At 39.4% G+C, this 12,587-nt stretch overlaps 1 protein-coding gene across 2 annotated transcripts in view; it reads right to left on the reverse strand.

The window, feature by feature from the left end:
* Positions 1–12,587, reverse strand: part of thoc2 (THO complex 2) — a 140,601-nt gene that overhangs the window by 86,516 nt on the left and 41,498 nt on the right. For both annotated transcript variants that reach the window (XR_013497645.1, XM_078211345.1), the window contains exons 6-9: positions 10,262–10,383; positions 7,911–8,044; positions 7,046–7,212; positions 5,559–5,651 (exon numbers count right to left, since the gene is read on the reverse strand). Coding sequence is in view for 1 of the 2 variants with exons in the window: in XM_078211345.1 (XP_078067471.1) it covers positions 5,559–5,651; positions 7,046–7,212; positions 7,911–8,044; positions 10,262–10,383 (516 nt within the window). In the remaining variant the exon portion in view is untranslated. The remainder of the gene's footprint in view (positions 1–5,558; positions 5,652–7,045; positions 7,213–7,910; positions 8,045–10,261; positions 10,384–12,587) is intronic.

Genomic DNA, 12,587 nt, shown 5'->3' on the forward strand with positions numbered 1-12,587 from the left:
TGTGTCTTTATATGCTCTGTTTGTGAACAGAATTCCCACTCACCAGAAGAAGGGGCTTGGAGCTCCGAAAGCTTGTGTGGCTTTTGCTACCAAATAAACCTGTTGGGCTTTAACCTGGTGTTGTTAAACTTCTTACTGTGTTCTTCCATTGAGCCAGTGTCTAATCCAATTTACTACCTCCCCATGTACACCCAGCGACTGAACCTTCCTAACTAACCTCCCACGAGTGACCTTGTCAAAGACCTTGCTGAAATCCAGGTAGACACATCCATAGCCTTCCCTTCATCCACTTTCCTGGTAACCTCCTCGAAAAACTCTAATAGATTGGTCAAACATGACCTACCATGCACAAAGCCATGTTGACTCTCCCTAATAAGTCCCTGTCTATCCAAATATTTGTAGATCCTATCCCTTATCACACTTTCCAATAACCTGCCCACCACCGACGTCAAACTTACTGGCCTATAATTTCCCGGATTTCTTTTGGAACCTTTTTTAAACAACGGAACAACATGAGCCACCCTCCAATCATCCAGCACCTCCCCCGTGAATACTGACATTTTAAATATGTCTGCCAGGGCCCCTGCAAGTTCAACACTAGCTTCCCTCAAGGTCCGTGGGAATACCCTGTCCGGTCCTGGGGATTTATCCACTCTGATTTGCCTCAAGACAGCAAGCACCTCCTCCCCTTCAATCTGTAAAGGTTCCATGACCTCCCTACCTGTTTGCCCTATTTCCGTAGGCTCCATGCCCGTTTCCTCAGTAAATATGAATGCAAAAAAACCATTTAGTATCTCCCCCATCTCTTTCGGTTCCATACATAGCCGACCACTCTGATGTTCAAGAGGACCAATTTTATCCCTCACTATCCTTTTGCTCCTAACATACCTAAAGAAGCTCTTTGGATTTTCCTTCACTCTGTCTGCCAAAGCAACCTCATGTCTTCGTTTCGCCCTCCTGATTTCCCTCTTAAGTAGCTTCTTGCACTTTTTACACTCCTCGAGCATCTGATCTGTTCCTCGCTGCCTGTACAACTCTCTCTTCCTCTTAATCAGTGTTACAATCTCCCTCCAGAACCAAGGTTCCTTATTCCTATTTACTTTGCCTTTATTCCTGACAGGAACATACAAACTCTGCACTCTCAAAATTTCTCCTTTGAAGGCCTCCCACTTTCCATTTACATCCTTACCAGAGAACAGCCTGTGCCAATCCACACTTCCCAGGTCCCTTCTCATTTCATCAAATTTGGCCTTTTTCCACTTCAGAACTTCAACCCGAGGGCCAGGTCTATCCTTATCCATGATCAGGTTGAAACTAATGGCATTATGATCACCGGATCCAAAGTGTTCCCTCACACTCTCATCCATCACCTGCCCTAACTCATTTCCCAAAAGGAGATCCAATATCGCATCCTCTCTAGTTGGCACCTCTATATACTGATGTAGAAAATGTTCCTGAACACATTTTACAAGCTCTACCCCGTCTAAACCTTTAACAGTAGGCGAGTCCCAATCTATATGTGGAAAATTAAAATCCCCGATCACAACTTTGTGTTTCTTGCAGTTGTCAGCTATCTCTCTGCTAATTTGCTCCTCCAATTCTCGCTGACTATTGGGTGGTCTATAATACAACCCCATTAATGTGGTCATACCTTTCCTGTTTCTCAACTCCACCCATAGGGCCTCTGTAGACAAGCTCCCTAATCTATCCTGCCTGAGTACCGCTGTAACATTTTCCCTGACCAACAATGCCACCCCTCCACCTTTTATCCCTCTGCATCTGTCCCGCCTGAAACATTGGAACCCCGGAACATTGAGCTGCCAGTCCTGCCCCTCCTATAGCCAAGTTTCATTAATGGCTATAATGTCATATTTCCATGTGTCTATCCACGCCTTCAGCTCATCTACCTTCCCCACAATACTCCTGGCATTGAAATAGACACACCTCAAAAGGTTATTTCCACCACACTCAGCCCTTGCTTGAACTAACCTGTCTTTTTAGCCCTGCTCCACTATCTGCTCTGGCACTCCGGTTCCCATTCCTCTGCAAATCTAGTTTAAACGCTCCCCAAGAACACTAGCAAACCTCCCTGCAAGTATATTGGTCCCCTTGTAGTTTAGGTGTAACCCGTCTCTCTTGTACAGGTCCCACCTGCCCCAGAAGAGGTCCCAATGATCCAAGAATCGGAAACCCTGCCCCCTACACCAGTTCCTCAGCCACGTGTTCATCCACCCAAGTATCCTACTGCTACCCTCACTGGCACGTGGTACAGGTAGCAATCCTGAGATTACTACCCTCGCGGTCCTGCTTTTTAACTTCTTTCCAAGCTCTTTTTACTCACTCTTTAGGACCTCCTCACTCTTCCTATCTATGTCATTTGTACCGATGTGTACCACGACATCTGGCTGATCACCTTCCCACTTTAGAATGCTGTGCACGCGATCAGAGACATCCCTGACCTTGGCACCCGGGAGGCAACAAACCATGCGGGAGTCTCTGTCCTGACCACAGAACCTCCTGTCCGTACCTCTGACCATTGAGTCCCCTATCACGACTGCTCTTCTCTTCTTCCTCCCACCCTTGTGTGCTGTAGATCCAGACTCAGTATCAGAGTTCCGGCTGTCGCAGCTTGCCCCAGGTAAAGCATCTCCCACAACAGTATCCAATTTAGTATAGCTTTAGGAGCTATACTAAATTTAGTATACTTCAGTTTAGGAGCTATACTAAATTTAGTATAGCTTTAGGAGCAGAAGCTGTCATCACAGTTTTAATGTCAAGTTTCCTAACCACTGCCCTGCTGAAGAGGAAGTGTAACTCCTGGACATTTTCTTCAAACTGAGTCAGAAGCACAATGTTATGTGCTCCTGAGTTGGTGAAGCCATCAGTTGCCTATCCAAGATTGTGCTGCATGGAGAACTGACAACTGGTAGATGGAAGACAAAGCCTCCAAATGTTGCAAGGACTCCCTGAAATCGTCGCTCTCTGCATGTGCAGAGCTAGATCGATTCTTCATTAACAAAGGGACGAAAGATTCTCAGGGTAGGCAGGAATGTGGTATTCAGATTACAGTCAGATCAGCCATGATTATACTGAATGGTGGAGCAGGCTCGAGGAACCAATTGGCCTACTCCTACTCCCAGTTTGTTCATCAGACATTTGAAAGAGGACTTGAAACAGCTATAACTTTGTAGGAACTTTTAACAAAGTTAGATTTTCAATTAAAACCTGATGAACCTCAAGCATCAGCAGTTTCTCGAAAGCATCGTGGAAAATGCCTTGAATCTGCAACAACAATTGTTGATGCATCAGAACAGTTGCTTGAAATCAGAATTAACAACCCAAACTGATGGAAGTTTTTCAACTTCAATCCAATCTAAACATGGAAGGATGAGATGCACAGTATGGCAGAACAAATCCAGACTTTGAAAGTAGATAGGCAATTCTACTAAGCTGACTAAAGGTCTAACAAATGAATTGAAAGGGTTTGAGAGGACAGTGACCATGGAAGAAAAGGTGTGAATAAAACTGAAAGCCCAGGTGAAGTTGTTCAGCTTATAATAAGTGCTATAGATAACTGTGAAATAAAGATATCTGAACTTAACAGAGTGGGTGCTGAGCTGAATGAAAAGATTCCTAACTTCAAAAAACTGAAAATGAGTAATTAGATTTTTGGCTACAGCTGTGAAACAAGTGGGAATGAAGGTTCCATTGTTGAAACATAAATTCCCACATGCATCACAGCAAACCGCAAGCAGGACGAAAAAAACCGACATCATAGATGACCTATCAGTTTGTTCTCCCTGTGAGGAACAGGATAAACCAATGACCATCAATAATGCCAGATGGGGAGTTGAGAAGGAGTAGTTGAACTCAAAGAGAATTAAGATCAACCAACCAAATGCCAGAACGACTACATTCAAAGCAACCTCCTATTAAACAATGTTTGCCGAGTACCGCAGAGTCTGCCACTCCATCAACTGTCATAAAGAGAAGATTTGCAAGAATTGTAAAGCCTCTCGTCCACCTGATGAAGGGAATATTTAATCATATAATACCCAACATAGGAATATCAAGCAGCTAATGTTTTAATACAAGATTTTCTAAATAAAACAGGCATTTCAATCATAAATATAAAGCTAATAAGTTTGCCAGTAATTGATTGTATAACTCAAGGACTAATTGTGTCAGTAAAATTGACCAAAACATGAAAACTCAATTACAATGCAACTTGAATATGGTAGTTATGAAGCCAAGCATTGTTTGAAAGAACAAATTAAATAAATTTGTATTCCAGAACAGGGAATTCAATCTGGGAATTCTGCAGATGACTCGGCCCTCATCCAGTAGAAAACCAATTCTGACTATCCCACAAAAGGCTGAATTAGTTAAAAATATAGCTTTGTATTGCTAAGTAACAAGGAAACCATTTTTATTGAGGAATATGCTTCCAATAGTTGAATGAACGAATGACAAACCATTATCTAAGGCGTCAGATTGTAATTCGATTTGAGAATGTTGTCATGAATAGATTGACAAATTGTATATCAAATGAGATCATGTTAAGTTAATTGCTGGGCTGTATCGAAGATAACTGAATTGTATAATTGTTCAAGTTTTTGGCACAAAAGTCAAGATCTGCAGAGGAAACTCGAGGTGCTGCCGCTTCACCAGATCCCCCTTTGGTCGAAGTATTATATTTGTCTAATGAATGTTCTTTGTACTCTTTGCATATTTTATAACAAAACGAGGTTTGGAAATAAATTAATTCTGCTTTAAGTCTGAGTTTCATTTACCTTTGTGAAAGTTATTAAACAGAATTACTCTTTAGTATATCTAAAGTAATCCAGCCACCAAAACAGAAATCCCCACAACACTACCTGAACCTGCAAACACAAATTTTGAGCATCACATGTACATCAGGTGGCCACATTGGCCATGTCCAATGCACATTCTCCTGAGGGTTGTCCACATGCTTCTGGGAAGATTAATGCCTGGTTCATCAGATGCCGGGTCGGAGACAAAAATTTATGTATTTGTGATAGTATTTTCTGCCCAAACTTTGTTCCAGGTTTAACAGTATTATGGAGCTGGAGTTGTTCAATTCACGGGACTGTGAAATGCCATCCGGACGTTTGGAAAATTGGGAGCTCTTGAAGGTTTCTATGAATCAGTTGCAGCTGATACAAGATTGATCTGCACGTTGCTCTTCCCTTCGCTTGAGGGTGGGGCGATATTTGATCACTGAACTGAACTGGAGTTGATCTCCAACATTCCAGAGATTATCCTCATTACTGAGTGAAATTGTGACTTAAAGGTCATAAGAATGCCTCAAGTTTTTGTATTCTGAAGGGGTCGGAATGAGGCATTGTTATCTGTCTTGCTGTTACAATATCTGGTTGGGACATCAATACATCACAAACCTGAGCATTATTTTTTGTAGCTGAAGTGAAGAAAAGAATTACTGACATTAAGTTTGGCATAAAATAAAACTCCACCCCAATTTGGATTTTACAAAGTTAGCAAAAATTCATGACATTCTCAACAATTAATTCACTTACATGCACATAAAGATCATCAAGTTCTATCAAATTGTTTTGGAGTAGTATCGCAGCAACCCGATAAAGTGAAGATGGCGTCTCCCCATTTGGTTCCTTAAATTTAAAAAAAAAAGTTTGATTCAGCAGGACAAACTTGCTTGTTCACAGCACTTTGATTTTTTTATTAAGTCATACAAAATGTAATATTTGCTCTCCATTAATTCACCAAATGCAGAAAAAAGAAACCACATTCAACCACTTATCTTAAGTCGGCAATAAACTCAATACATTTATTCAACTCCTATTTTAAACTGAATTTCCACATCAATTACAAAGATCAAACAGCACTAAGAAAGTCTAGTTTTAGATCACAAAAACAAATTGTAAACTGCAATTTCACATTCATTTAGAACACTATTTTGGTTCAGTTCTTGTCAAGTGCCTTGATTTTTCTTATCACATTTTTCTTGACATGCACAACATGAATGAATAAAAAAGAAAAGTAGCAATAAACCAAGTAGTATGATTTTTTAAAAATGTGTTCATGACATGCGAGCATCATTGGCTAGACCTGTGTCTATTGCCCATCCTTAATTGCCCGTGAGAACATGGTGGTGTGCTGCAATCCACGTGTTACAGGAATACCCACAATGCTGTTGGGAAGTACATTCCAGGGTTTTGATCCAGTGACAATTACGGAATGGCGATATAGTTTCAAGTCAGGATGATTGATGTACGACTTGGAGGGGAGCTCACAAGTGGAAGTGTTCCCATGCATCTGTTGCTCTTGTCTTTTGAGCTACCAGAGGTTGTGAGGTTGGAAGGTGCTGACCATTATCATTAAACGCATGGTTTTAAACTTAAAAGTGAGATATTTGAACTTCACTGACTTTCTAAAAACAGATTTAAGGAACAAACAGGAAAATTGCAACACTGCCAAATTAATGCATATAACTACATAACTAAATAACACCATGAAAAATTAAGTTCCGGTGATATTATGTAAATCATCTTAAAAGAAAACATATCAGTGCTGACCAATGGAAAAAATACAAAATAATGCAACACAACTGAAAATTCAGTTAAATATTATAAACCTGTTAGCGAGACATATTTATATCGTTGAATGCAGGTACTTACCTCAGTTTTGAGAGGCTGTCTTCTCAACACCTTTTCCCACAGTCTAGAACTAAAAGGCATCAGCTGAGCAGTTCTACAGTGCAGGAGGGAGGTGAGAGAATATACCATCAAAACAATAAGTACCTCCAGTCAACATCAATTAACTTGTTAAAAATCTTAAATGGCCATAAAAAAAACAAAATACACACAACAAACAATTACAAGTTGAAACGTTCCTACATAAGGCTCATCGTTAGTACCGAGTTCATCGCTATTCAGTGCTAATGCTTGGGAGCCAACAATTAACTCACGCTACAGACCACTGTTACAGAATGTTTAAGCAAATCAACTGAAACGCTTCAAAATAAAGGAACATCTTTCTACAGTACCTGATAAAATTTAAATTTGAAGCCCAAGATATGACAGAGAGTCTGCAATTCACACATGTACATGTAAGATTCTATCAAAGGTACAAAAAAATCATCTTGTTCTGGCCTACATTCATAAACTTCTAGGATAATGTCCAAAACTCGGTTGGGATCCAGATTAAAGCAACCTTCAAAACAAAAAGAGGAAAATTTCATTAGTTCAGTAAAAGTTATTGTAATACTGCTACATCTAAATACCAAGTTTTACTTTGAAATGAACTTGTTGAAAATGGGTAAAAGTTTAGTTTCTCATAAAAAGAAATGACTGGGTTATTTTAAGGACGGTCACAAAATTGAAAACCAAAATCTAAAGCAAATCAAACCTGATAAAAATACATTTTTCATCTTAACAAGCACCTTGATTTTTCTTGTTATAGATAGACACTTGCAGGGTTAGAATTATTTATAGGCTAAGCAAAAATCTAGGCCTCAAAGGTGATGCCATCATTCATGAGGCATCCTTTCTGGTCATAAACTAAGAGCTACAATTAGACACGTTTAATGATAAAAGCAGGCTTTTTTAAATTAAAAAAAATGAAAAAATGGTGAGGACCAAAACAACCAACTCTCTGGTAAATTACATGGCTGATCCTGCATTATCAGTTGTTACAGAGGGGACCCAGGGTGGATAACCAATGCTCCCAATCAAAAATCCCAAACCTCTGGTCCAAATTGCATTGATGCATCAATACCCTAAATATGGAGAACAAAGAAAGTGCAATCCACAGAGCAAACTATCCACTGGCTATATGCACAGGTAAACCATAGATTCACGATCACAATGAACAATCTATTTCCGACGTGTCTTTTAATTGTGCTACATTACCTATAAGTGATTTGATGTTTTCTAGTATTAAGTCACTTGTGAGATTTCCAGATAAGTCTTGGCCCAACTCTGTAAAAAGCTTTCCATAACCTTCGTTTTCTTCTCGTAACAAATTAAACTTTTGTTGCTTATAACTAAGAAAGAAAGTGTGAATAAGTTATTATAAAATTCCACACATTATCACATACCTGCATTTCTTAACCTTCAGCTTTACTCAGATTCATGCATACACTCAAATCTCGATCAAGTAAGAGATGTGAGGACTTGGACTCATTAATCTCCATAACCAGCTGTTGGATAACACCAACTCACAGCATGAATGACCATTTTGCTTTTGCTCCCATGCCACAGGAGAATGTTTTAGCTTCACCGAATGTGTCCGAACAATCAGCCAAATTCAAAAATCACAGTATGCGACACATTGAGGTTATAAACCTGTTATACAAATTGATGTACTGAACAGAATGCTTCAAATCATATTTGTATGTGTACCAATCATCAACAAATTGGAATTGCTGAGAAAATACTGATATTGTTCCTTATTTAATAATTAAAGATACAACCTCAAATGGGTAATGAATATTGAATTTAACAAATCAGTTGTGGGTTCTCTGACAACCCAACATTTTGGACAATTCAATATTTTTTTGCCAGCTTTCTCGATCTTTCTTTCCTCTGCATGAACTCTTGCAGCAATTCAGCTGATGAATGCCAATTGCTCTGATAACCAACAGACCTCATACTTGAGCCTAGAATGAGCACGAGCACACAATTTGACCTCATCTACCTTTGTCGATATATTTTATACACAATCATAATATATCTACTTCTATGGTATGAAGCAGTACACGCTACCTGTGTTCAGAGTCAAATATTCCTCAAATCATTGACACTTACCATGATACTTACCTACAAGATCTTCCAACATTAAGTGGCACCACAACTTCTGTAAGATTTGTCTCCTAGTTTCATTTCTGTAGATAGTATTAGTGGAGTTTAATAAAATTTAGACTCAGTTAATTACTGTTGTTATTTTGTTTGTTCCAACTATCTCCATAAGCTTCAGGGTTTCACGAGTAAAATGTTAGACCTCCCCTGCCCTGAACCAAACCCCTCGCGATGCTTGAATTGCAGCCATCTTACTCACTGGTATGAGTAAACTGATTTCTTAACTTTTCATTCATTTATTTTTACAGCTCTACAAGAAGAATGTTATGTAAGATTCTATTCATAGCACATAAAGCATTTGTCAAAAATTGTCATTCGGTTATGCTGGCCAATTGCCACTGAGGCGGCATGGGGCACAATGCAGGTCAAGACTGTTCTGCCGGGATAGAATGTAGGAGTGGCAAGCCTCAAAGGCTACAATTCCAAGGGGGTGAAATAAAAACTGCAGTTATGTGACTGAGACAAGAGAGAGGGCACAAGCACGGATGCATTATTGACAGGAGTATAAAATTACAAAGAGACGTTGATAGATTAACTGAATGAACCATGTCCCTGTACAGATGATAAACATGTTAATAATGTAAATCTAAAGTTGAAATACCTATATCTCAATTCCTTAACTTGATAGTTGGAAAACATACTGGTTGAAAAATGCAACACAATGACTCGCATCGACTCTTCATGTTGGAGAACCACCATTAAAAAATACACTTAAATATTCAGTCATTTAACCGTTAAAACTTCAAATGACCAACTTTTAAACTTGTTCGGATTTCTGCTCAAAGCATGAATGATATTAACCCTTGTCACTTTCCCAAGTTTAATACAAAATTTTGTGAACATTTCCAGACAGAGTAATCTAAAAATTAACTCTCTGGATTGCAGTAGAAGGGCAGCTTAACAGCTGGTTTAAACATCTAAGACTTATCTAGACAGCCATATGAACGGAGTGGGAATGGAGGGATACAAAAGAATGGTCTAGTTTGGACCAGGGAGCGGCGCGGGCTTGGAGGGCCGAAGGGCCTGTTCCTGTGCTGTATTGTTCTTTGTATCCCAGAATTGGGATGTAAACAATTCATCGCCTCTGAATTTAGGCCCTCCCATTGAAAAGGTCTGACCAGTTGTAAATGGAACACCGACTCCAGGTGCGCCTTTTTTTTAGAAACTTTCACAACACATTAAGACTTATATCAACTAACTTCTCTTATTTAAAAAAGTTACTTCAGATATAATATTCAAATTACATACATTTATTGGAATACTTCTGGACAAGTATCCTCCCTGAATTGATATGTAATGAGAATAAATTAGAACCTCCTGAAAGTTGAGTAACAGCAATATGTCCATTACTATAATTGCAGCTTACATTTTTCCAACCACATAGGGGAAAAAAGACGACTTACAATAGTTTGGTTTTGATTTTAACAGATTTCTGGTTGAACTGCTGCGATTGCTTTACAAGTCCAAGTGATTCCAATGTCTCTGGATCCAGTCGTTCCTTGAGAACTGTATCCGAAACCAAAAACTGTAAAGAACATTGAAACAAATTACTCTTTTGGTACTATTTATGTATCACTATTGCACTGAATAATTTAACAGTTTGTTCCAGAGTGCAAAATAACGTTGCAAATTCAAGTAAAAAAAGCTTCACAACAGTTCAGTGTGTGAGCACAAATGAAAGAATGAATTTTTGAGCAGAGGTATATGACACAGCCAAACTTTTAAAGAAAAACGTGAAAATGCAAACCAAGGTTGTGGTTGGCGAGATTTTCTACAAGCAACTATAGTTCTACCTGAACTACCTGCAACTATAGTTTGACCATCAGCACACCCACCTAGCCCAATTCGAGGCTGATTCAAACTGTTGACTAGCCATCCCCTGATTAATAGGTCATGCACCATCATTTTAAGGGGAGGAGAAAGGTTCAAGTTAAAGAAAAAAGAGAAGCTAACAATGTAGGGTTAAGATACAGGTAATAACCAGGGTGTTGCTGCAAAAGACAACAGCATAGAAACATAATAGATCACTTGGAAATAAGGTCAGAGTGGGGGAAAAGGTAAAAAGACAGAATAAAAAGCTTCCATCTGTCTGTATGCAGCAGTTGTAACATGATGGATGAATTGAAAGCACAACAGAAATAAATTAATGTGATATGATCGCCACTAAAGAGACATGGTACCAAGGGGCCTGAACATTTTTGAAAGATAGGACTTGGCTCAGAAGTTCAAATGTAAAATCAATTTGGGTGGAGGTAAGAAATAGCAAAGGAAAGAAGGTTTATCAGCCCACTGACAGTTGCTATACTATCGATTAACGGAGCATAAATCAAGAAATATTGGAACTTATAAGAAAGGTACTACAATAAGCATGGAAGATTTTAATTTTCAGCTTGACTAGACAAATTCAATTGGTAAAGTTAACTTGAAGGACGAGTTCAGAGAGTCCATTCAGGAAGGTCCTGAGAACAAGACATTCTGGAATCAACTAGGAACAGGCTATTTTAAATCTGGGAATGTGTAATGAGACAGGATTAAACAACCTCAGTGAAGGATTCTGTATGTACGAGTTATCATAAGATGAGAGAATTTCACATGCAGTTTGAGGGCGAAAAATCTGGGACTAAAACCAATGTCTCAAACAGACAATTACATTCACGAAGACAAAGTTGACTAAAGTTGAATGGGAAAAGAGGTGAAAAGGCAACATAATTGTGTTTAAGGGGATATTTTATAACTTTCTATAAAAATTATATTGCATTAAGAAAGAAATACTCAACAAGGAGGATGCACCATCTTTGGCTAACTAAGGAAGTTAGGAACGATAACAAATTGAAAGAAAAGATGCACAATTCTGTAAAGATTAGTGATAGGCCAGCAGATTGGGGAACATTTTAGAAACCAGCAAAGAATGACTAAAAAAGAGAAAATCAATGCAAGACAGAAAACTAGCAAGAAATACAAAAACAGACAGTAAAAGCTTTTACAAGTATATAAAGGGGAAACAAAGAACAAAGAAAGTTATAGCACAGGAACAGGCCTTTCGACCCTCTATGCCTGCACCGACCATGCTGCCTGACTTAACTAAAACCCCCTACCCTTCCGGGGACCATATCCCTCTATTCCCATCCTATTCATGAACTTGTCAAGAAGCCCCTTAAAAGTCACTACCGTATCCGCTTCCACTACCTCCCCGGGCAACGAGTCCCAGGCACCCACCACTCTCTGTGTAAGAAATCTGCCTCGTACATCTCCTTTAAACCTTGCCCCTCGCACCTTAAACCTATGCCCCCTAGTAATTGACTCTTCCATCCTGGGAAAAAGCTTCTGACGATCCACTCTGTCCGTGCCTCTCAATCTAGTAGACGTCTATCAGGTCTCCCCTCAACCTCCGCCGTTCCAGTGAGAACAAACCAAGTTTCTCCAACCTCTCCTCATAGCTAATGCCTTCCATATCAGGCAACATCCTGGTGAATCTTTTCTGTACCCTGCCCAAAGCCTCCACATCCTTCTGGTAGTGTGGCAACCAGAATTGGACACTACATTCCAAGTGCGGCCTAACTAAGGTTCTATAAAGCTGCAACATGACTTGCCAATTTTTAAACTCAATACCCCAGCCGATGAAGGCAAGCATGTCTTCACCTGCATTGCCACTTTCAGTGACCTGTGTACCTGGACACCCAGATCTCTTTGCCTATCAATACTCCGAAGGGTTCTGCCATTTGCGTATAT

Source organism: Mustelus asterias, chromosome 4 (assembly GCF_964213995.1).
Source record: "Mustelus asterias chromosome 4, sMusAst1.hap1.1, whole genome shotgun sequence".
Lineage (NCBI taxonomy): Eukaryota > Metazoa > Chordata > Chondrichthyes > Carcharhiniformes > Triakidae > Mustelus > Mustelus asterias.